The sequence below is a fragment of the Malaclemys terrapin genome, chromosome 2 (genome assembly GCF_027887155.1).
Source record: "Malaclemys terrapin pileata isolate rMalTer1 chromosome 2, rMalTer1.hap1, whole genome shotgun sequence".
NCBI lineage: Eukaryota > Metazoa > Chordata > Testudines > Emydidae > Malaclemys > Malaclemys terrapin.
In genome coordinates this window covers 87853121-87878756 of record NC_071506.1, presented here as the reverse complement: position 1 = coordinate 87878756, position 25636 = coordinate 87853121, and the positions used below count along the sequence as shown (strand labels likewise).

Sequence of the window (25636 nt, the reverse complement as noted above, 5' to 3'; positions counted from 1 at the left end):
CAAAGAATATTTGGAATAACATATAGAGATAGGAAGACAAATGAAGAAGTCAGACAAGGCAACCTCTCACAAATAATCTACAAAAAAAGACAACAGTGGTTGGGACATGTGCTCAGAATGGAAAAAGAACACTTACCAAATATCACCCTTGAATGGAAGCCAGAAGACGCAAGAAGAAAGAGAGGAAGACCGCGAATAACATGGAAACAAACTGTTCTGAATGACATCAAGCACCTCAACATGAAATGGGAAGATTTGGAGAAAAGGGCAGTTGACAGGCAAGGATGGCAAATGTGGGTAGCCCAATGTGCAGCAAAGCACAGGATGGACTAAGGTAAGGGGTTGGCAGAGCAGAAGTTGCATAGGCAACCGCAAACTGTGTTTGAATTTCGCTCAACTCAACTTTCTGCAAAGGGATGACATACCACAAAGCAACCCTTACCTTTGCATTAACATAGGGGGTTTCTTTGCAATTGAAATAAAAGAGGGGATTGTTCATGTGTGCTGGCTTCTCCTTGACCCAGTCTTTTAGAGCAAAACTATTGCTGCCCCATCACGGGAAATGAAGGTGGGCACACCTGCAGTGCCACACCAGGCCACAAAAGGGCTCATAGGGACTGCACACACCTGTTCAAAGGGACACAAGCCACCTAGCATGTCTCACTCTGAGCACAGAGGCAGAGAACCATCATCCACGAACTGACAGCTAATTTGTTATTTATTCATTTACTTTTAGGTACACCTGTAAAGCATATGGACTGAACTCCCACTCCCTGAAAAAGAAGCTGTTTGCTTTAGCATCTTATGACTTCAATTGCTGACTCTACTAAAATTTCATCAACATGGGAAGGATCTTCCAGTAATGGGTAAAAGCTGGCTAACTAAGGTACATGCATGACTGCAGATATCTAGCTTCATAGTCTTACACTGCTTATTTTCTTAAAAAACAAAACAGCCCTGCACACACATACGCACACACAAAAGCTAACCCTCAACTCCTCAGATACAAGACTGTTAAATCTTTGTGGCTTGTAAACATTTAAGATATAAGTCCCAAGTTAATTTATTATAATGTTTGTTTAGAGGAAAGACTAAAGGGATACAAAATTCTAGCCAGCAAACCAAGGGCACAAATGAAGCAACTGTACTTGAAATATACAAGAAAAGCTTTATGAATATGAAGTTGTTGATCTCATGCTCTTTTCTGTTATGGTTCTAACAAAATAAATATTTATGTCAGGACCACCCTTAAGCACTGCAGCTTGTAAGGAGTGGTAGTAATGACTGTATTGCCTTCCAGCCATGCTGGCAAAAATATTTACATAACTATGTGCTACATATGAGAGAGAACATGTGTTTTTTTCAGTATTTCTTCAGTCCAGGTGGCCTCACTATTTGAACATTTTAAAATGACAAATATTCACATGCTGCAGCAGTACCCCAGTAATATTAAAGAGACATTATCCATATTCCAGACCACAAGTTTTACCTACTTTGATAGGGAAAATCCTTTATATTCCAGATTCAATATCTACGGTAGTAGTTTTACTTATTTAAGTTCACAATTCCATTACCAATTTTTTTTTTTTTAAATGTAAAGTTACAACCACCACCATCCCAACTCTTAGACTCAGGGCTCAGTCAGAAATAATACATATCTCGCTTAGCATTCAAACACTAGTCCCAGAGCTATGCTAATATCTTAAGTGCTGGTGCTGCGGAAGCATAGAAGCAAATAAAAGATGATATGATGCTTTAGAGGGACAGTCAAGACTTTAAGAGTTATTCTATTCATGAGCTGTTTTATGTTTGCACCTAAGTTATCCCTTCACTGTTCCTGTCTGATACCGAAGCACATCATTCCTGTTCATAAGACAAAAGCAGAATAGATGAACAGCTCACGTATTCCTCAGTTGTAGAGACACCCTAAATTACTGTAGGGTCTCAGCACAATTGCACATATTTTGCATTCTTCATTTTGGGGAGCAATTTTAAAGGGATAGAGCTGACCATGTGAATTTAAAAGCAACATAAAGGTAGGTTAAATGTTGGGCCTCTAAAGCTCAACAGTATCCCTATGTACTCCATTAAAACCAGATGAATGCTTGAGAGGGAGAAATCAGTGTTTGACAACTTAAATGGACAACAGGAAGGGGGAAAAAGTCTTTATTTTCTAATATTAGGCCTTGTCTAGACTTGGAATTTGCTCTGAATACCCACCATTGTAGCTGCACCGGTGCTAACTCTAGTGCAGAAAGGCACAGCTGCTATTTGTACAGGGCGAGCTTAACCCTATTTCAAGCAGGGCTAACCTCCACTAGTGCAAACAGCAACTAGGCCTCTCTGGGCTGGAGAACATAGCTACACCAATCGCTGTACAGTAACTCCTCACTTAAAGTCGTCCCGGTTAATATTGTTTCATTGTTACGTTGCTGATCAATTAGGGAACATGCTCGTTTAAAGTTGGGCAATGCTCCCTTCTAACGTCCTTTGGCAGCCGCCTGCTTTGTCCACTGCTTGCAGGAAGAGCAGCCCATTACAGCTAGCTGGTGGGGGATTGGAACCAGGGTGGACCGGCAGCCCCCCCTATCAGCTCCCCGCTCCCAGAGGTTAAAGCAAGCCAGTATACCCCGGTACAGCGTACCGGCAAGAGTCGATGCGCCGTGCCGGGGTGGCCCGGCTTCCCCAGGCGGCAATTTAAAGGGCCTGCGGCTCCCAGCAGGAGCTGGAGCCCCAGGCCCTTTAAATTGCCGCCAGAGCCCTGCTGCCGGAGTCCTGAGGTGGCAGCGGCAGCCGGGGGCTCTGGCAGCAGTTTAAAGGGCCCAGGGCGGTAGCAGCGGCCGAGCCTTGGGCTGTTACCCTGGAGGGGGAGGGGAAAGGCACTTACCGGTACAGGGCGGGCCGGGGCTGGCTCTGAACCTCCATCCCTGCCCCTTCCGGCCCCAACCCAGCCCCATACCAGTAAGTCCCTATTTCTACTTTCACCCCTGCCCGCTCCCCTAAGTTCCCTGTGCAGCAGCTGCCCAGCAGGCTAGCAATTGCAGCTGTCCCTTTCCCCAATGCCATGTGCTGCTCCTGCCCTCTGCCTTGGAGCTGCTCCCCGAGACTCCTGCTTGCTGTGCGGGGAGGAGAGGGAGGCTAATGTCAGGGTGTCCCCCTCCTCGCTGCTCCTGCACCCCGCTTACCCCATCTTCCATAGAGCAGGGGGGACACACAACGGAGGGAGCTTGCTGGTAGCAGCTGGTCTCAGCAAGCTGATCTAATTAACAAAGCAGTGTACTTAAAGGGGAAATGTGCATCTCTCTCTCTCTCACACACACACACATAGTGTGTGTCTCTGTCTGCGATGCTGTCTGCCCTCTCTCCATTCCTGCTGCCTTGTAGAGTGAGAGAGTTAACCCTTGAGGGCTCAACCAATTGCTAGTTCATCATTTAGCAGTAAGGCATTCCCTGGGAAATATCCCACCCTCTGACTCCTCCACTCAACCAAGCTTCACAATCATCATCACCGTGTGTTAAATTGTTTGTTTAAAACTTATACTGTGTGTGTGTGTGTGTCTCTCTCTCTCTCTCTCTCTCTCTCTCTCTCTCTATATATATATATATATATAGAGAGAGAGAGAGAGAGAGAGAGAGAGAGAGAGAGAGAGAGAGAGAGAGAGAGAGAGAGAGACTTTTGTCTGGTGAAACAAAATTCCCTGGAGCCTAACCCCCTCATTTACATTAAATCTTATGGGGAAATTGGATTCGCTTAACATCGTTTTGCTTAAAGTCGCATTTTTCAGGAACATAACTACAACATTAAGTGAGGAGTTACTGTAACTCATGCATATCCACAATTTGCACAAGGCCTAAGAAGGCATTACAAACTATGAAATGTAAACTTTTTAAAATTAGATCCATCTCAGTAGATGACAAGGTCAATTCAAGACAATGCACATAAGCATTTGCTATGGTTCTCTAAGTCACAAGTCTTTAGAACTGAAGTTCTTCCAATTTTATGGTTCTATTTTCAGGGATGCTAAGCACCCACAACTCCAATCACCATCAGTAAGAGGTGTAAGTGCTCAATGCCTCTGAGTATCCGGACATTTACTAATTAGGCATTTTAAACTGTTTTACCCTACCAATTATTACCAAAACAAATAAGTTGTTAGAGAACTTTACAGTAACTAGTTAGATTTCAAATGCACTGTACATTTTAAAGTTATAATTGGTATATTCCTTTTAAAGAGGTTTCAAGTGCAGTTTTACTCAGAAATGAGACAATAAAAATGATTCTTACAACACATCAGCTCTCTGTAGGCACCGAGTCCCATCTGGTAGCTTTACTAGCAAAAGTAACTTTTTTACTTTAAACAAAACCAAACCCCACTCCTGTTAGCACTTTTCTAGCTCATCCATTATTCACAGAATTATTAACTAGTTTCCAGATGCAGCAACTTACAGTACTAGAGGCAATGCAGGAGCCAAAAAAAACAGTTTGGTTTTCAGATCCCAGTATGAACATGCATGTTTGGCAAAGGTTTTTATTTGTAAACTGTGCAAATTTTATATGGAAGTCAATTAAACAAACATGGAAACTCTTGATGTTGTTTTTAGTCACTTTTAAGACTACAGCATACTTTAAGTAAGCAGACAAAATACATTGCAGACATGACATTTTCTCTCCTCTCCCTCATTTCCTAATTTCACTCATCTAAAACCTGAGGTTAATTGTAAAAAGCATCGTGCTCCACTGCCTGCAATTTCTGACGCCAGTACATCATCCTGAGCTGAGGTGCACATTAAGAATTCTTGGCCATCATTTCCAGCTGCCATATTTCTACAGCTGTCACAAAGCAAAATTTAAAGATTTCCTTATGCATCTAGAAACCCTAAGAAGTTTCCATGTCTACATGAGACAGTTTTAAAGAGCTTTAGGAGCCTCATGGAAAACACTGAAAGCATCCTAATTTAAAGAAGCAAATTAAATGCTTATGTAGGTTTTCTGTAGTTCTCTTCTTTCCTACTAACATTATTAAAAGCGTGACTGGTATCTGTTATAACCCAGATGAAATTAAAATCTTTTGTTAGCAGAACAGATATCAGAAAAAATACAAACCACACCTCTTACGTCACAAACAAAGGAATCCACCTTCATCTGCTTTAGAATGTAAAGGAGTCAAATGAACTCTTGTTTTGTGTTGGTTTTTAAATTTGGAATTAATGTTTTCATGAAACCATTCTTAGCAATAAAAATAGAGAAAATATGTCATAGAAATACACTTGCTTACAAAGAGAATGAGGATTCAGCTGCCGTTCAAAGTACTAATAAGCAGCTAAGCAAAATAAAGTTTGTTTTTTATTTCAGCATATTTCAGTATCATTGGATATTGTCTATTTAAATCACTGAATCTATTTGAAAGACTTAAAAACAAATTCTGAAACTAAGTCTTTAGGGTAAAGAAAGGAAATACCTGTATCAGACATTTACTGACATCACTAGCACAGAGAGCCTTATTGCAGCCCATTGATGGTGGAATCCATAATAAGAACAGCAGGATAGTTACTATAGGCACTGTGACGTACTGTGACCTCATGATTTCCTGCAGGCAGTCAATTTCTGGAATCTCCAAGCAGCACTGAAATAAGAAAAAGCAACTGAAAATACTGTATTTGCTGGAGTGGAAGCCAAATCCTTTTTGTTTTTCTCATGTAATTCCTTTAAACCAATTTTAAGGGCTTTGCAGGGTGGAGTGATTTAAATCAAATTGTGAAATCAATGTGAAGTTATGCTGCTGCAACACTAAACTTTATAATAAATTAAAATATAAGCATGTGGGTTTTCTTAATTGCCACTACTGATTAAGGAATCTTATTTGAATGTTATAAATCTGCTGTATGCAAAAAAAATGTTTTCGAAGTATTAAAATTAAGGCCCTGATGCTGCAAACCCCAAAACCAGCTATGTTACTTTTCTCACACAAATACACTTAAAAGTATGTACACAGGTGTGCATAGCATCAAAAGCTAAAATTGTATTTTTACTAAAAATTTCTTAGTGGCACGAAATCTTTATCACTTCAAAACAAAACCACTTCAGTGTTAACAATAAGATGTTTAGACTTTCAATACATTAACAATACATACATGCCAACATTTCAAAAAAAAGGAGCCTAAAGTTAGGTTCCTAAACCTGTACCTTAAACACTTGAAGGTGGGATTTTTCAAAAGCACATAAATGACTGGAGTCAATGAGACACGTGCACCTAAAATTGGAGGAATATAGCTTGGTCAAAGAATTTCAACTTCCTTCACTTCTGGAAGTTCAGTATATCATAGATGATATGGTTTTGCAAATACTACGTGTTTGACTTCAATATTTATGTTATCAAAATAGTTTATGGACCCCAATCATAAACTAGGACATCATTCTGGCAGGCACTGTAAAAATACATAACAAGGAGCTTAGAATGAGCTTGTATTGTTCTTATAGTAAAGATCTTAATGAGGCCCTGGATTTGTCTTGTTCAGCATTTATGAATTTTTTAGTAGAAAAACAATTCTATGTAAACTAAAATTCTACTAGCAGTTAGGAAACTAATTAAAAAAACCCAAGTACAACATATCCACTCGAGCAATTTAACACTATAAAATGGGAAGAAATTAAATAAATATCAATATATAAATAAAAATGATTTAAATATAGAATATCATTTAAAATTCATAGTTATTAAAAAAAAAAAAAAAAGCATTATTTGTATCCAGAGTTTTGGTGGGCTTCCCCTATTCATTCCAGGGGCATATACAAAGAACAGAGGATCTTTCACACAATCAAGAGCCATTTACTTTCACTGTTTACATAATAATGTTTTGACATAAAACATCAAGCTTTATGTATCATAAATTATAATCTAGATTTAACAATAAATATCTTAATAAAAAATGGCAGGAACTAAAATAAATATATGGTAAGTAAACAAGTACTTACTTTACAAAGGAGAAGCTCTGATAGATTAGTGAAAAAAGATATGTTTTAACACAGCACCAAATTGTTTCAATGCCATCAATCTGGATTTAGTCATTATATATCAAAGGGCTTCTGAATACACAACTGGATAGATGTCACTAATATGAATACACTGCAATGGAGTTATCTTAATAATTTAATACAGATGTGTGTTGTGGGGTGAGTGGCTAACAATTTCCATGCTTCACTGCTTATTCTTAGTTGCCACTTATCCTTTCAATCTACATTTTCACTACACCCCATTTTCTGCTTGCCCTCAAAACTTTCTCACTGGCTGTCTTCATTCCTTACCTACATTCAGTTTCTGCCTGCTACCTATCCCTGTTGTTTAACCCTTCCTAATTCAGTTGGCTCATTCCCAGTTACTCACTTCCTAAACTGCACACTACAGCTTGACTTGGAAGGTCAAGTTTAAGTCTGGCTTAACTAACACTAGTTACTCACCTTGTATCTACACTATGAAAGGCAGTCAACACCTTTAGTTGATTTCAGGTGATCGAGTTAACCAAAGCATGTGCTAGTTAAGTCCATCCTAAATGCCCATTTTTTCTAATCTAAACAAGGGGAGAAAAATACCTCTGAAAGGTCCACCATGAGCACTGATGATTAACTCCCTTTCCCTGCACAAACATCTGCTACTGCTGTCTGAAAGGCTGCTATGGCAGCAAAGGAGTAGATCACTCTCTTTGCATGGGTCTGGACCAACACATGATTGGTAGGAATGATGTGGAGAAATGAGGAGCAAGGTACTTGAACTGTAATCTCTTTGGGACAACCTCTTTTTTGTTCTGTTTTTGTACAGCACCTAGCAGAGCAGTCCCCTTCACTATCTACATTGCTCTTGCTCTTTGAAATGGCTGGGGTGGCGGTGGTCTGTATTTCGTGTCATTTGGTTCTATAAACAGAAAAAAGACTGAGGTCTCTGTTCCTCAGAGATTCATTTTGTCCTGGGTGGCTAGGTAGTCTTCAAGTAAATGACTGTACAGAAACAACTCACAAATATATCTGATGCCAACTTGAACTTGATCTCCCAAATAACGTAAAATATGCATAGAAGGTTGGGGGTTTTTGGTTGTTTTTATTTTATTTTTATTTTTTTTGCAATGCAACTATTTCCCCTAAACGTTTTTCTACCAACTCATGTGCTAACTGCTCACAAAACACTCGGAATTGATTTAATACTCCAAATAACAGTCCGAGCTCATCCACACACCCTGCCCTTCTAACCGAGTCACCATTTTCCTACCAAAGATGGCCCTGGCACAGGCCTCCCGACGGCTGGCGACAGGGGGAGAAAACAAGCACAAAATGTTTTATCCCGATACTTTCCCAACCTTCTCTGGGGCAGGGGCGCTGGAACAATGTGTCTGGCGGGGATGCTGAGAGCCATTGCACCAACCTGCAAACCCCGCATTTGACGGAAACCACTTCAAGCCAGGGGGTGCGGCGCCCCCAGCACCCCTGCAGGGCGGCGTGGGGGGAGGCAGCCGCACCAACCACAGCCACAGGCAGAGCCAAGAAACAGCAACAACTCCCCGGCCAATCCCCACCCTCCTTTCCCGGGAGCGTGTGCCAGGCGGTGTTTCGGCGCTGGCCGGGCCGGGAGTGTTTCCAAAGCGCCGTTAAAAGGCAGCAGTGGCCTCCCCAGCGCAGACTAGCGCCCCATGCCTGGGAGTATCTAGCCTGTCTACAAAGGCAGCAGTTCGCTTCGAATCAGAGGAGCGAGCCGGAGCTCCTGAAAGAGCCACAGACTCCACGCCCACCGCCCCGCTCCCCCTTCCCGGCACCGGAGCCCCCCGATCTCCTAGCCCGGCTGCCCCTCTCTCTGCCCGGCCCCTGGCGCCCCAGTGCCTCCGTCCCGGCTCGATGCGGCTCCCCGGCCGGCAGCCGGCAGGTCTCTTACCCCAAGGCGTCGCAGGCTGGGCTGGGCTGGGCTGGGCAGCCCCCCTGTGCCTAGCGCTCCGGCTGCTCGAGAGGCGGCGGCAGCGGCCGCGCTCTGCAGCCCGCGGCTTCCTTCGCCTCGGCCGCACGCAGCGAGGAGGCGGCCCGCGCGTCGCGCCGCTCACACAGGGCCCGGCAGCGCCCCGCCTAGGGGCACCGTCAAGGGACAGGACCCTCCCCCGCTCTGCCCGGCCTGAGGGAGGGGCTGACTCCCCCCTCACACTCACACCCTGGGGGAACCAGGGTGCCCCCGCCCGCTTGCATCGCTCCGCCTAGGCCCCCTTGGTCCCATCCAAGGAGCCCCAGGGAGGGGACGGGCCTGCTCCACCTTCCTCACCAGCTCCAAACCGGGACCATTTAGCGGGTGAGTTTGCCACAGTTGTCAAACTTTTCACCTCTGCAGCAGACGGGCCCCTGAGGCCCAGATGTGGCAGCAGCTCCACATTTGAACACTGAACTGACTCTCTGCATGGTTGGGGTGGAAATTCACCTTGAACGCCTTGTGCTGCGCTGGTCGCCCGTCTCAAAAGAGTTACACTGAATTGGAAAAAGTACAGGGCAGGGCAACAGAAAGGAGTAAGGGTGTGGAACAGCTTTGAGATGAAGGGAGATTAAACGGACTGAGACTGTTCAGCTCAGAAAAGAGAGGCGGGAGGGGGAGATAGGATAGAAGTGTATACATCATGAATGGTGTGAATAGGGAAGAGGGGGTTAGTTATCTGTAACTGGGGATTCTTCAAGATGTGTGGTCCGTTTGTATTCCACCCATGGGTGCACATGCGCGCCATGCACCTAAGTCCAGAAGTACTGTTTCTTAGCAGTAGCCATAGACCCACATGTGCGTAGTGCATGCTCAAAGCTGAGGGTATAATAGGTCTTGCGGGTCGACACCTCTCCAGTGTCCCTTATTGTTGTGCAGGCCAGTCCACAGCAGAGGGGATGGAGGGTGGGTATTAGAATACAAATTGGGAACACACAGCTCAAAGAACCTCCAGTTGCAGGTAAGTAATCTCTTTTTCTTCAAGTCATGGTCCCTATATGTATTCCATACATGAGTGATTAACGAGCAGTGATCAGTGCAGAGGTGGGTGCGAGGATGCAATAGGAAGTGCAATCGGCAGTACAGCTTGACCCACTAAAGTCCGTAGCCACTAGTTGTGCGATGACATTGTGGGATGTGGACGGAGTGCCAGGTTGTTGTATGACAGATGTCTTGCCACGAGACGACAGCGAGGCAGGCTGATGTAGCTGCTTGCGCTTGCATGGAGTGCACTGTGGCTCTGTCAGGCAGAGGTACATTGGATTGTCTGTAGCATTTAATGGATCCACCCAGAGACCCGTTTGGGGATTCATTGGGAGGAGAGAGTTTGGCCCTGGGATCAGTTGGCAATAGCCACAAATAGTTTTGGCAATGTGCAAAATGAGCGAGTCAGGTGGAGGTAGAATGCCAGTGCACAGCGGACATCTTGGGAGTGCAGGATCCTATCCATGTGGGAGGTGTATGGTTTGGGACAGAACACAGATAGGTAGATGCATTGATTTAGATGGAACTTCAACACTATTTTTGGGAGGAATTTAGATGTAGCCATAAGGAACATTTATTCTAGTGAAACATGGTGTAAGGGGGGTTTGCCATCATGGCCGCCAGTTCACTGACCTGTCTATCTGAGATAATGGCTACCAAGAATGTCACCTGCATGGAGAGCTGGAAGAGGGAGCATGTTGCCAGTGGCTCAAAGGGTGGCTTTGTGAGGGCAGAGAGAATGAGATTAAGGTCCCACAGGGTGTGGGAAGGTACTGAGTAAACTCTTCATGAAACGGATGGTGGTAGGGTGTGTAAAAACACAGAGGCGCTGTCCACGGGGGAGAAAAAGACACTGAGTACTGCCAGATAGACTCGTATAGAGCTATGGGCAAGATTGAGAAGGTGGTCGAGGACGATAGGTATAGATATAGCGCTCAGTGGATGGTGATGGCAGTGAAGTGTCTCCATTTAGCTCTGTAGCAGGCCCTGGTGGATACTCTCCTGCCCTGGTTAGGGATGTGTTACACTGGGGTGGAGAATGCCCTGTCTATCCCCGAGCCCCATCCAAATACTAGGCTGTGAGGTGAAGCTAGCCCAGCTTGGGATGTCAGACCTAGTCCCGATCTTGCATGAGGAGGTCCGGGAGTGTTCAGAGGCGGAGTGGTGTGTGGATGGAGAGTCTGTGTAGGTCTGTGAACCAGAATTGGCAGGGCCAGAATGGGGCTATGAGTATCACAGTGGCTCAGTCCAGGCGGATCTTGGGCTATGCTTGTGGGAGGGGGGGAAAGGCATGGTGGAGGTTCTGTTCAGGGGAGGAGAAGGGAGTCACCCTGCGAGTCTTCCCTTACAGCTCCCCTGGAGCAATAAAGGGGCAGTTTGCAGTTCTCACAAGTGGCAAAGAGGTCCCACCACGGGGTGCCCCATTTATGGAAGAGGTATCCAAGCATGGCATCATGTAATTCCCACTCGTGGTTGAGGTAGAGAGTCCTGCTGAGTGCATCAGCTAGGGCATTTTGGGTGCCTGGGAGATATATGGCTTGGAGCATCACCTAGTGCTTGATGCACCAGTTCCAAAGATAGACAGACACAGAACAGAGGGAGGGAGACTTGGTGCCACCCTGCTTATTCATGTAGTGTTGTTGGAGAGCAATTGAATGTGGTCGGACTGGATGAGAGAAAGAAATGCCTGGCACACGAACCTGACTGCCCACAGTTCTAGCATGTTTATATGCATTTTGCTTTCCCGTGCATTCACACTCCCTGGGCAGCGTGACCATCTAGATGGTCTCCCCAACACACAAAGGAGGCATCCATTGTAATGGTAGGATCAGTCCATCATGTGAGGGAGGTAAGCACTGTTCAGGGAATGAGGACCCTGGCCTCCATATGGCCCATGCTGGCGCTGTAGATGGAGAGGAGCCACATCTGGAAGCAACGCATATGCAGACATACATGCAGTTTATATGTTCAAGGACAGAGACACAATGGCGGACCATGGTGCGTGGCTTGCAATGCAGATCTGCAATAATGGTTGTCAGTGTTGCAAATTGGTCCAACAGAAGAAGAGCCCTTTTTATGGATGGAGTCGAACCATGCTTCCAATAAAGTGGATCATCTGTGTAGGTCTGAGCACTGACTTTTCCTTGTTGATGCAAATACCTAGAGACCCCAGGAAAGTGCAGAGGGTGAGGATGGCAGAGGTGAGTTCTTGTTGGGATAGCGTGACAAAGAGCCAGTTGTCTAGATAGTAGCCGAGATGGTGTATTTGTGCTGCTACTATTGCGAAAACCTTCATGAAGACTTGTGGAGCCATGGCTATGCCAAAAGGGAGAACCCAGAATTGCTAGTGGTGTGTCCCACCTGAAAACGTAGAAATTTCCACCGGGCCGGGTGAATGTCCACATGGAAGTAGGCATTCTTCATGTAGAGACTGTGAGCCAAGCCCCCTGGGGGAGATGGGATAATTGATGCCAGCATCACCATGCGGAATTTGGATTTTCTGATAAAGGTGCTCAGCAACTGAAGGTCGAGAATGAGGCAGCACCATCCGCCCTTCTTAGGGATGAGGAATTATGGGGAGTAGAAGTCTCATCCCATGTTAGGAGGTGGGATCTACTTTATGGCTCCCTTTAGGAGAAGAGAGTCCACTTCTTGTTGGAGAACACATTGAAGGGAAGGGTCCCCGGGGGTATCCAGGGGTGGGGGGCTGATGCGGGGAAAATGAGAGAAATTCTATGGAGTATCCATGGTAGATGATCTCCTGTACCCAACAGCCCCAATTGTTGGCAAATAGGCCAAAATAGCCCGCAAAGACAACATGAGGCTCTGCAGGTGGCAACGGGGGAGGTTCGCGGGTCTTGACCATCACATCAAAACTGAGGCTGCTGGTGGAAGAGGTGGTCATGGCAGAGGCAGGGAAGCAAGGTCACTGAGAGCAATGCTGCCTACGTGGGGCCTCCTGTTGGCATTGGTAGTAGGCTGGGTAGGGCGCATGCGGTCATGGACGGAACTGCTACCATTGTTGTCTGAATCGCAGGGCCATGGTATATATCCCTAGGAACTGTAGCATGGCCCTGGAGACTTTCAAGAATGAAGGGACTAGTCTGTCTTGCTGTGAAACAGTTTGTACTCGCCAAAGGGAAGGTCCTCGATTGTACTTTGGACTTCCCTTGGGAAGCCAGATGACTAGAGCCACAAGTCCTGGCGCATGACAACCCCAGTTGTGTGAGAGAAAGAGGATGTGTCAGCCACATTTACAGCTGCCTGGAGGCCCACTTGGGCAACCAGGTGCCCCTCGTCTACCAGCGTCTGATATTGCTGCTGTTGGTCTGGTGGCAGTTTGTCCCAGAACTCTGCTAGCTTAGCATAGTTATTAAAATCATACTTGTCTAGCAGAGCCTGATAGTTTGCAATCCAGAACTGTAGTACTGGTGAGGAATATACTTTCATTCTCAACAGATCCATGCACTTTGCAGCCTGGTCTGGAGGGGTTGACTTCTATGTTTGCTGGCATGCCTGCTCAGCTGCCACGTGCAAAAAATAAAATCCATCCTTTTAATAGGTACAAAATATCTCCACCCTGCCCACTAACGTGTGGGGACACAGAAGGAAGGGGTGTGCCACACTGCTCACGCTGGGTGAAGGATGACTTCATTAATAGGTAGTGCCACCCTTGAGGGCCCCTGAGGTTGGAAAATGTCCAGGAGCTGGTGTTGCTTGTCCTGAACCTCCTCCAATGGGATGCCCAGGTTTGTTGCTACCCTCTGCAGCAAGTCATGATATTGCCGGTAATCATCCTGTGAAAAAGGGAGAGAGGAATAAGTGCCTCATCCAGTGAAGAGGAAGCAGCCATGGGGACTGGTGAAGCCAGTGGCACCGGTTGGACATCTGCCTCTTCCTCAGACAGTGGCGGTAGAGGAGCCGAGCAGTCGTAATAGGATGCCTGGCAAGGTGGGTAGCATTGGCGGTAGGAGTCCCCGGGTGCCCAGTACAGCCCAGGCGAAGGGTCCTGCGGTTGCGGTGGACCCCACGGGTACTGGTACTAGACCCTTACTGCTGGATCATATTCCAGTGGATAAGGTGGTCAGGGATGTGAGTCGGAATTGGGGTGTGACATTGGGGAGAATGAGGGTTCTGGCTCCGAAAACTCCTCAGACTCCAAGGACAGTTCTGGCACCGGGGAACTGGCGGTACAGGTGGGCTGTGGTGTGGCACCAGTAGGAGCCGGTCTGGCAGCAGTAGAAGTGGTTTGTCCTCTGGAGTGGTGATGTCTTGGGTGAAAAGGGGTCCAGAGAGGGTGGGTACAGGAGTATCAGCTCCTCTGCCAAAATGAGGGGCTCAGAGCAGCCGGAAGTCCTTGGAGTGCCTGTGGAGATGCTAGAGGATCCCGTGGCATCTGTTGGGCTGACTTGTCTGAGCAGCGTGGCAGTGGCGATGGGATGGGTGGTGTGTGCACCCCCTATCCAATCCCCCCTGTTCCCCATCCCCTGCCCCCCTCCAAACCTTTGCCCCATCCAACTGCTCCCTGTCCACTGACTGCCCCCCAGGACTCCCTGCCCCATATCCAACCCCCCGGCCCCCTTACCATGCCGCTCGGAGCAGCAGGTCTAGAGTCACGCCTCTCAGCTGGAGCCACACACACTGCTGCGCTGCCCTGCATGAGCACAGAGCCCACGCAGCAGAGTAGCTGTGAGGGAGGGGGAACAGCAAGGGAGGGGCCGGGGGCTAGCCTCCCCGGCCGAGAGCTCAGCAGCCGGGCAGGACGGTCCTGTGGTATGGATGTGGCCCGCGGGCCGTAGTTTGCCCACCTCTGCTCTAGGTTTTCCTAAACCTCTGGCTGCCAGAAACTGAGACTGGGTGACGGGATGGACCACCAGATAAATTGCGCTGTTCCGTTCACTCCCTCTGAAGCATCTGGCACCGGCCACTGTTGAAAAACAGGATACTGGGCTAGATGGACCATTGGTCTGACCCAGTGTGGCTATTCTTATGTTCTGAACCGTTTGGTGGAAAAGAGAGAAGTGGAGGAGGGGACAAAACATCTCCAGACAAAAGAGTAACATTTTGCACTGGGTTCCCACAGTTCTGCTTCTTATACTATTGCATCCTCACATGGGTTTAAACTGGTGTGGACACATGGGAAGGGAGGAGACTTTGGAGCTTACAGTGCAGGTAGCTTGTGTAGACTGTGGAAGAATGACATTTTAAGAGCTGATGTTCAGGGTGGATTTGATTTAAATTACTAGTCAGGAAGACTATTTAATCATGGATTTCTACATAAAACTGCATTCTTGGTGGTTGTTATAACCTTAATACATATTCTTCACAACTCAGAGATAGATGTCAGTTTCATTTTTAGAATGTACATACTATACATTTTTTAAGTGATTTATTTTGAAAAAACTTTTCAGATTAGTTTTACAGCTATATCAGAAAATGAATGATTGTTTGGTTATTTCATTTACCAAAGGTAATTGAAGCAGATATTTATGAAGTTATCAGGAGGTGAACTATATCCAATTCAACAAGTCAATCAATATTTGGAGGATTTTCTTGCCATGCTGCATTAGGAGGAGAACATCACCAGACAGACATTTAAATTGTTTTATTTAACTAAAACAACAACGTTATGTATCCCGGATTTTTTTTCTTCAACAGTAAACATAACATTTTAACAAAACAAGCATATGAATTTTTTAATTTAGTTAAACATTCAAGTCTTTTAAAATCAGGTTTCAGAGTAGCAGCCGTGTTAGTCTGTATCCGCAAAAAGAAGAACAGGAGTACTTGTGGCACCTTAGAGACTAACAAATTTATTAGAGCATAAGCTTTCGTGGACTGCAGCCCACTTCTTCGGATGCATATAGAATGGAACATATATTGAGGAGATATATATATACACACATACAGAGAGCATAAACAGGTGGGAGTTGTCTTACCAACTCTGAGAGGCCAATTAATTAAGAGAAAAAAAACTTTTGAAGTGATAATCAAGATAGCCCAGTACAGACAGTTTGATAAGAAGTGCTCACACTAACTAAAATAGTTAAATGAAATATTTAAAAAAAATTAAATCAACTATGTCAGCCAGGTCAACATGCGAAACTTAAAATAGTGGCTTCTGCAGCTAACTCAGTCGTCTTCACCTTCATTTTCCTGTTTGTTCATAATCTGGAAAAGAAAAACAAGCTTTCCTGCTTTTTCAGGTCACAAACGATTTCTCAATTTGGAATGAATTAGTCTAAACGAAGAAAATATTCTTTCTACACCAGCAGAAGAAGCTACTGCTGTTAAAAGTGAGATTATCACTTCAACAGTTTCTGAATCCAAGGGCTTAAGTGACTTCCACCAGTTCACTGGTGTGACTTTCTTTAAAACATCAGCAGCAAACATATTTCTTGAATGGTTCTTATTCCCAAACTGGGTCTCTTTTAAGGCCTGCTGCCATTATAGGTTTTCCCTTCTAGTGAGAGAATGGTATGGTAGATCTCAAATCAATGAAGGCTATCTCAAGACTTCTGGAATATGCTGCTCAAACAGTTTCACTTTTGTTTCTACTACCCAGCCAGCACATCCCTCGGCCCACACCGCTTCCCGCAGCCCCCATTGGCCTGGAGCAGCGAACCGCGGCCAATGGGAGCCGCAATTGGCTGAACCTGCGGATGTGGCAGGTAAACAAACTGGCCCGGCCCACCAGGGTGCTTACCCTGGCGAGCCGCGTGCCAAAGGTTGCCGATCCCTGCATTAGAAGTTTAACCTGTTACACATGTGACTGTCAGGTGCCAGGATGATGTACTTGATCCCTAGAATAAAAAAAAATGGGGAATTTGGGGTAAGACATCTTCCTGAAGAAGTCTGATTATAATCTATGAAATTTCACCACCCATAGTTTTAAGTTACTCGTTATTGTTCTAATAGATTGTTACTTTCTTGATCTTTGTGAATGTAAATGCAAGTTGAAAAAGAGTAGGAGTATATTGTGGAAGTTTAAAACTATTTTATTGCTTTTTGTAGTTGGCACAAAGTATAGCCCTATTCTGTTTGAGTTCGTGTCTCTTATCCTGGAATGGGCCTAGTTAAGACCTACACAAGTGAGACCTTGATATTATGTCAGTCTGTTCAGTTTGTTTTTTCTTCATCTGAAAACAAGTACATTCTGCATTCATACAGGCACATGGCATATTCACCAAATAACTAAACAGCTACTGTAAGTTCTACCCTCCATGTTATACAGCTTTCCAACTAGCCAGTTTCTCTCAGATAAACTCTTTTTTAGAAAGCAATACCTTCAAAAGTAATCTCAATTGCGGATATCAGATCCAAAGTATTCTTGAATATTTCCTGCACTAGACTGTACAAAAATATTTTCATGAATATCTGTAACCTTCTACCAATAAATATTTCATTACCCACACATTAGTAGTGCTAATAATTATAAAAGTGTTAAATGTAATAACACAGGGAAGTTTTTCCATAGTTGAATGTTATTTCTGCTTTCAACCCTTACATGACTATGAGAGAAGTGATCAAAACTGACCTGATCATCAGCTGTTCATAAACTACTCCAAAGGTGATCTGTATATATAGGCAAACAACACAGGAATGCAGGGGCAAGATTAGAAAGGCAAAGGCACAAAATGAGCTCAAGCTAGCTACGGGAATAAAAGGAAACAAGAAGACTTTTTATCAATACATTAGAAGCAAGAGGAAGACCAAAGACAGGGTAGGCCCACTGCTTAGTGAAGAGGGAGAAACAGTAACAGGAAACTTGGAAATGGCAGAGATGCTTAATGACTTCTTTGTTTCCGTCTTCACCGAGAAGTCTGAAGGAATGCCTAACATAGTGAATACTAATGGGAAGGGGGTAGGTTTAGCGGATAAAATAAAAAAAGAACAAGTTAAAATTCACTTAGAAAAGTTAGATGCCTGCAAGTCACCCGGGCCTGATGAAATGCATCCTAGAATACTCAAGGAGCTAATAGAGGAGGTATCTGAGCCTCTAGCTATTATCTTTGGAAAGTCATGGGAGACGGGAGAGATTCCAGAAGACTGGAAAAGGGCAAATATAGTGCCCATCTATAAAAAGGGAAATAAAAACAACCCAGGTAACTACAGACCAGTTAGTTTAACTTCTGTGCCAGGGAAGATAATGGAGCAAGTAATTAAGGAAATCATCTGCCAACACTTGGAAGGTGGTAAGGTGATAGGGAATAGCCAGCATGGATTTGTGAAGAACAAATCATGTCAAACCAATCTGATAGCTTTCTTTGATAGGATAACGAGCCTTGTGGATAAGGGTGAAGCGGTGGATGTGGTATACCTAGACTTTAGTAAGGCATTTGATACGGTCTCGCATGATATTCTTATCGATAAACTAGGCAAATACAAATTAGATGGGGCTACTATAAGGTGGGTGCATAACTGGCTGGATAACCGTACTCAGAGAGTTGTTATTAATGGTTCCCAATCCTGCTGGAAAGGCGTAACGAGTGGGGTACCGCAGGGGTCTGTTTTGGGACCGGCTCTGTTCAATATCTTCATCAACGACTTAGAAAGTACGCTTATTAAGTTTGCGGATGATACCAAACTGGGAGGGATTGCAACTACTTTGGAGGACAGGGTCATAATTCAAAATGATCTGGACAAATTGGAGAAATGGTCTGAGTTAAACAGGATGAAGTTTAACAAAGACAAATGCAAAGTGCTCCACTTAGGAAGGAAAAATCAATTTCACACATACAGAATGGGAAAAGACTGTCTAGGAAGGAGTACGGCAGAAAGGGATCTAGGGGTTATAGTGGACCACAAGCTAAATATGAGTCAACAGTGTGATGCTGTTGCAAAAAAAGCAAACATGATTCTGGGATGCATTAACAGGTGTGTTGTGAGCAAGACACGAGAAGTCATTCTTCCACTCTACTCTGCTCTGGTTAGGCCTCAGCTGGAGTATTGTGTCCAGTTCTGGGCGCCGCATTTTAAAAAAGATGTGGAGAAATTGGAAAGGGTCCAAAGAAGAGCAACAAGAATGATTAAAGGTCTTGAGAACATGACCTATGAAGGAAGGCTGAAAGAACTGGGTTTGTTTAGTTTGGAAAAGAGAAGACTGAGAGGGGACATGATAGCAGTTTTCAGGTATCTAAAAGGGTGTCATAAGGAGGAGGGAGAGAACTTGTTCACCTTAGCCTCTAAGGATAGAACCAGAAACAATGGGTTTAAACTGCAGCAAGGGAGGTCTAGGTTGGACATTAGGAAAAAGTTCCTAACTGTCAGGGTGGTTAAACACTGGAACAAATTGCCTAGGGAGGTTGTGGAATCTCCGTCTCTGGAGATATTTAAGAGTAGGTTAGATAAATGTCTATTAGGGATGGTCTAGGCAGTATTTGGTCCTGCCATGCGGGCAGGGGACTGGACTCGATGACCTCTCGAGGTCCCTTCCAGTCCTATAATCTATGAATCTATGTATATATATTTACACACACATTTTCTCTCTGGACCCTTTCAGCTATCAATTATAAATCAATTCTTATAACATTTTAAAATATTTTTGTTAAATAGTATCTAAAGCTTCAAGATTTAATTTCAGTCAAAAAATCCAACCATTTGTTAACATGACCAATAAAATTTATTAAACATATTTACAACTATTTACATATCCTTCCATAGGTAAATATTAAAATAGACAATGTACAATTTAAGAATTTTCATTCAAAGGCATTTTGTTGGGGAAAAAAAATAGGCTCTATTGTGAGACCACCATATAAGAGCAAAAGGTGTTTTAGTTTAAACAAAAATATTTTCGTCATAGTAAGTCATAGGTATGGCATTACAATAGCAGACTAATATGAAATGTGGTTTTGTAAATATTACAATTATTTAGGTATCAGTTATTGAAGTAAGGGAGTTAAGTTGAGTGAAGCATGCAACACCATTCAGTTTCAAATCTTTTACAGTTATGGTGATGAAACAAGCAGCTAAATCAAACACATGCCTTACTAAAAGAACTGCCAACCAGAAATACACTACACTTAATAAAAACTACAACTTTGGTCCAATAAAACATTAGACAAAACAGTTTTACAGTTAAAATATCTATTTTTGTACATGTTTTCAACATTAATTACAAGACTATTTACATTTTCACAATATGTATAAAATAAGTTATTTAAAAATGACAACAATATTACATCTTTTCCAAAAAGAAAACTGTACAAATTTACAAATATAATAAAATGAACAGACTTTTTTCCTTCCAAATCTTGTATTTCTTCCACAGACTGTCATTATTTTTCTGTGGGAGTTCAACTGTTACTGAAGTTTCATAATACAAAGCTTTAAAGCAGGCTTTATTAAATATCAAATGCTTTTCAGTGGTTATGTAACTTGTTAACAACTTCCAGCGCTGTTAACTCACCGTATCTTGTCATCTTTTCAATGAATATGCTCTAAAGTTGTAGTTAACATTTAAAATATAAATAATGGCATTTATTGGGAAACTGCTTTTTGGAACTACCATCCAATAATTAATGTCATTTATCACTAAATGAAACAGTATTTACTATCATCCATTTACCATATTTAACAAGACCATATTTGTGAACTATTTTTCTGAAAGAATACCTTGGTTATTGGACAAGGAGATATTCTACAGAATTAAGTGCTATACCTCAAGAGATGCATACATTTCTGCCCATTGCTGTCCATTTCTCTCAGGCTGTCTCCATTGAAAGAGACAGCCAGCTGTCATATAGGTGTCAATTCAAAATCATCATTAACATCAACAAGAGGAACATAAAACTCCTGAATTTCATAAATGCTGATAGATTTGTATGTAGCAGGATCAAGTTCTTGTAGTTTAAGCTGCCATTCCAGTCTCTGTACAGCATTTAAAGCTGCTGCTTCATGCTGTTGCCTCATCAAAAGGCATGTCTATTCAAAATGAAAAATTAGGTTAATGTTTTCAAATATTTAAAACAAACATTTTAAAAAGAAAATTGCATTTAAGTAACACCAGAGACCTTTAAAGGGAACTTCAGAAAGCTGAAATACATATCTAATATAATATTCACTTGGCTTAATTATATATGGATATTTAATTAAAAACTAACAAAACAGGTTCTTCCACCAAATAATTTCTTTACATAACAGAACAGTAAGCTGCCCAAGATTATGATTTTTTCTTTTAAATGCTCCTTACATTACTATAATAATTTATGGTATTGCACTCAAAAAAGTTTACCATGCTTATTCATCTCATCTTTGTAGTTGCATTTGTAGTCTAATTTTTTGGCTTTAAAAGGACAAATGCAGATACATACCTTTAATTTGTCAAATTTATCATCTACATCTTGTAGCCATGACATGAACTGCCTTGCATTAAATCGATCCCTAACTGATGTTTTACTGTCATCCGCCTAGAAAAGAAACACATTAGAAACAGTTTTTAAAATAATGAAGTAATGCAAGTTGTTAACCACTACTTACTCCTGTTACAATACTGGAGAACAAGGGGTTAAAAAGCAGCTCTGGGCCCAGATGGCCCTGTCCTGCTACACCTGCAAAGTTTGCACAAGCGTGAGGTGGAGTTTAAAAAGGGAAGCAGACAGTGAAAGAAAGCAGACCTCTGCTCTGAGCTTTGGGCAAGTATGGCCCAGGAACTCTTGTTGCTGGAGACATGACAACACAGCCCTGACAACGCCTGCAAAGGAGAGATTGATGACTGATTACAAAGGCCAGAAACTTTATTTGTGGTTCTTAAATTTACCCCATGGGGAAAAAGGGGACTTAGGTAGGAAGTGATCTCGGGAGGCAGCTGCTTAGCACCCCAAAGGGCACAACTTAACTGCCCACCATTGGGCCCTGGATCAGACCTGGGGCTCCCCTACCAACTCCATAAGATATGACAACAGGGACGTTTACCTCAGTGGAAAATCCACAATGGGAAGAATCGGGCTGATCAAGAACCCAGATCCCCAAGTCCCCAAACTAAGGTGAAAGCCCTGAAGCCTTTGCAGGTGCTGAAAGACTTCTCCGTGCGTGGACTTTCTTTTTGTACACCCCATAAGGGGTGGACTGGGACATATGGCCCTTTAGGGGGTGGGGGAGGCTAATCCACAAAATGAGGGACAGACCCACAAGACAGAACTATAACTGTAAAGGGATGGTGGTGGGGGGAATGTCAGGGAAGAAGACAACCTGCCGCACCCATGCCTGACCACTAGGTGGCACTGGTGGCAAACATCCCCCTTTACAGGTGCCTACATAAAAATGCTTTTTCAGATGACAAATAGTAGACTTTGATTCAATGTCTCCAGATTTTACGTGCTGACACCACAAATGATGTAGAAGTCACCATGCTTACTAAAGACTGGAGTTTGCAGATTCCATGACCCAAAGTTATCTGCTGTATACCAGGTATAACAATTATTTTTAAAAAAAGAAGAACAGGAGTACTTGTGGCACCTTAGAGACTAACAAATTTATTAGAGCATAAGCTTTCGTGGACTACAGCCCACTTCTTCGGATGCATACCGAAGAAGTGGGCTGTAGTCCACGAAAGCTTATGCTCTAATAAATTTGTTAGTCTCTAAGGTGCCACAAGTACTCCTGTTCTTCTTTTTGCGGATACAGACTAACACGGCTGTTACTCTGAAACTTGAAATTATTTTTAAGAGTCTCTGAAAAGTAAAAGATTTAAGTATGTCTTTCAAAATTTTATGTAGCTTATATACACTAAGATAAACTTACCACAACATTGCTAAATTACTTGTTCTACTTAAAAAAATGGCAGTAACCAAACAAAAGACATTGAACTGTCTTTCAGGCTCAGGGAAAGCAACAATAGCACTCAAAGGAACGTTCAGCAACCTGAACTGATTGGCTGCAGAAGATATTCAAAAGCAGGACAAGAGAAAGATCCATATTACTTTTTATCCCACATGATAAAAACCCTTTGCAAAGATGTTCCACCTTAAAATGTCCATCATTCAATGCCTCGGTATTTTTCTTATAGCCACAGAGAAATCCAACTACTTCTATTACGAAAGGGCTCACAACCATCATAATGGGGGTCTGATCATATTTCCATTGTCATTCTTTGTTGGGACTGTTCATGGAAGGCTCGTAATATATAAGCATATTCAGAATCATGACAGCAGCAAACTTTAGTGTCATTCCACACATAATTAAATATGCAGAGTAATCTCCGCGTTTACTGCTTATTTTTAACAAACGTTGTACATTGAGGATGAAAATTAGGGAAACCATAGTATGCTTTTAAGAAAAAAGTCTTTCAGTTGGCAGTGTCCAAGATCTTCACATTTGCAACTACAAATTTTTATGACAAAGAGGAGTATAGTTAATAGAATAAGGTATATAAACACTAAACAACTGAACAAAAGCCAAAAGAAAAACATCACCACAGTACTCCTTCAGTGAAAGACCTTACCACTATACTTCAAAAATTCCTTAGGGAACAAGCAGATATTTTACAATACAAAACTGCCACATTCTTTCACCAGGTACTAGACTATTGAACAGTATTTTAAAGTATCACAAATCTCTTAAAACACTGAATAAAATTAAAACCTTAAACAATATACACGTTTTTTTCATGTAAATATTGTTCAGATATATACTTTATTTCTTATACCACACTGGAATCCCCCCTTCACCCATCCCTTCAAAACAAACAAACAAACCAACCTAAAACTATGGTAGCAACCATAATAGCAAATAATCTGAACAGATTATATGAAATACCGGATTGAGTCTTTAGTTTATGAGTCTAGTATCCTGCTCCAATAGTAATTATGGGAAGAAGGCAACAAGCCCCTATAATAAACCTAGTTAATTGTGCAGTGCTGTCTAGGGAGAAAAAATCCCTCCTCAGCTGTGCAGGCGAATAGTTTATGTCCTAAAACATGAGATCTGACTACCTTTACCTTGGCTTGTTTAACTACAAATATGGCTAATGACTTTAAACTTATTTGGTGAAATTTTAGTGTTCATAAAAGTGAGGAACTTTCACTTTTCAAATAACTAATTATTGCCATACATAGGGCAGGAAGGTATTGTATGAGCTTCTCCACAAAGCTTTTCCAGTCAACATTTGTGCAAAATCGCACCACTATCCATGCTCCAGACACCCAGGAAGTCAAAGGAAGTTTTGCCATTGACTTCAATGGTACCAGGATATTACCCAATATCTTCTCTCAAATCAGACTTAAAAGTACTTATCAAAGATAAGTAATAGGAGAATCATCTAACTGAATGTTCTGAAATCCTAAAACAAGTCTCCTTTTACCTGAGAGTCCAGGGGCACATTATATACTTCAGCATCCAGCAGTACGGTGCAGGCACTGAATGGTAGCGTCTGATTAGCTAAAGTTCTTGCAGCTCGATAATGGACACGCAGAACTTCTTGTTCGTTGGATACAATAAGCTTTTCCTAATTGGATAAAAATATCAACATATAGCTGAATACTTCATAAATTGTCATTTGAATTTACATTTGTAAAAATATTTGCACACCAAAATTATTCTTTTCAGGCCTTTGATTTTTTTTTTTTTGTGAGGGCTTTAGTGAGAAAAAGCAACATTCCCCTATTTTTCTGGCTTGATAACATTTACATTCTGCCATTTTGAATGTCACAAGATTTCTAAAGAAAAATAAAATAACTTTTGTGAACTTGCATTCTAGAAATTTCATTAGAAACCTAAAGGTGTGGCTCTACTTGATGATGCCACTGAATTAAACTGAAACTTCTGAAAGTATAATTTAAAATAGAAGCAATATGTCCTATTGTAATAAATGGGATCCTCAATAACTTTTGTGTTTTATGAGGGCCTAAGAAAATGCTCTGCTCTACTTTTAAAATTGTTTTTGACAGTATTTGCTTTCTACTTTTAGGCATGAATAATAAGGGTCTGAGTAAAATCTTTTATTGTTTAGTCTTGAGTACTCTCTTTCTATTTAATGACTAAGTTCAGAATTACCGTAATGTGGTCTGCTTGAATTTCAAATGTTTACCTGATCTGACTCAGATAATGAAAATAAACATGCGTTGGTCTCTACTGCTTTGGATTGTTATCGAGCAGAACCTGTCATCAGCATGGACGCATGTCCCCTGGAATGGTGGTTGAAGCATGAAGGGACATATGAATCTTTAGTATATCTAGCGACGCCCGTTAAAACAGTGCAATGCGAACACCTGTTCTCACTTTCAGGTGACATTGTAAACAAGAAGCAGGCAGCATTATCTCTTGCAAATGTAAACAAGCTTGTTTGTCTGAGTGACTGGCGGAACAAGAAGTAGGACTGAGTGGACTTTCAGGCTCTAAAATTTTATATTGTTTTAGTTTTGAATGCTGGGGTTTTTTATACATAATACTACATTTGTAAATTCAACTTTCATGATAAAGAGGTGCACTACAGTACTTGTATTAGATTAACTGAAAAATACTATTTCTTTGGTTTTTACAGAGAAATACTTGTAATCAAAAATAAAGTGAGTACTGTACACTTTTATTCTGTATTGTAACTGAAATCAATACATTTGCAAATGTAGAAAACATCCCAAAATATTTAAATAAATGGTATGCTATTATTATTTAACAGCACGATTAATTGCAATTAAATTTTTTAATCGCTTGACAGCCTA

General features: G+C 42.5%; 2 protein-coding genes and 2 long non-coding RNA genes across 7 annotated transcripts in view; 1 reads left to right on the top strand and 3 right to left on the bottom strand.

Annotated features, from left to right (window-relative positions):
- Nucleotides 1-9463, bottom strand: part of TWSG1 (twisted gastrulation BMP signaling modulator 1) — a 44654-nt gene extending 35191 nt beyond the window's left edge. Inside the window, exons 1-3 of one of the 3 annotated variants that reach the window (XM_054019252.1) lie at nucleotides 8916-9026; nucleotides 6185-6251; nucleotides 5460-5624 (exon numbers count right to left, since the gene is read on the bottom strand). In XM_054019252.1, coding sequence (XP_053875227.1) covers nucleotides 5460-5582 — 123 coding nt within the window. In that variant the 5' untranslated portion in view covers nucleotides 5583-5624; nucleotides 6185-6251; nucleotides 8916-9026. Of the gene's footprint in view, nucleotides 1-5459; nucleotides 5625-6184; nucleotides 6252-8915; nucleotides 9027-9443 lie in introns of those variants that run through there. The other 2 variants (XM_054019253.1, XM_054019251.1) reach the window with 2 other exon arrangements.
- The window catches only part of LOC128832159 (uncharacterized), a 121352-nt gene continuing 104950 nt past the window's right edge, over nucleotides 9235-25636 (top strand). Inside the window, exon 1 of the long non-coding RNA XR_008443919.1 lies at nucleotides 9235-9317. This is a non-coding gene — a long non-coding RNA (uncharacterized LOC128832159). The remainder of the gene's footprint in view (nucleotides 9318-25636) is intronic.
- On the bottom strand, nucleotides 15568-17239 carry LOC128832160 (uncharacterized). The gene is made up of 2 exons (XR_008443920.1): nucleotides 16684-17239; nucleotides 15568-16148 (listed from the first exon to the last, which is right to left on the bottom strand). It is a non-coding gene; the product is annotated as an uncharacterized LOC128832160 (long non-coding RNA).
- ANKRD12 (ankyrin repeat domain 12) overlaps nucleotides 19583-25636 on the bottom strand; it is a 116751-nt gene continuing 110697 nt past the window's right edge. For both annotated transcript variants that reach the window (XM_054019248.1, XM_054019249.1), the window contains 3 exons: nucleotides 24280-24423; nucleotides 21293-21388; nucleotides 19583-20903 (listed from right to left, as the gene is read on the bottom strand). In XM_054019248.1, the coding sequence (XP_053875223.1) occupies nucleotides 20718-20903; nucleotides 21293-21388; nucleotides 24280-24423 (426 nt within the window). In that variant the 3' untranslated portion in view covers nucleotides 19583-20717. The remainder of the gene's footprint in view (nucleotides 20904-21292; nucleotides 21389-24279; nucleotides 24424-25636) is intronic.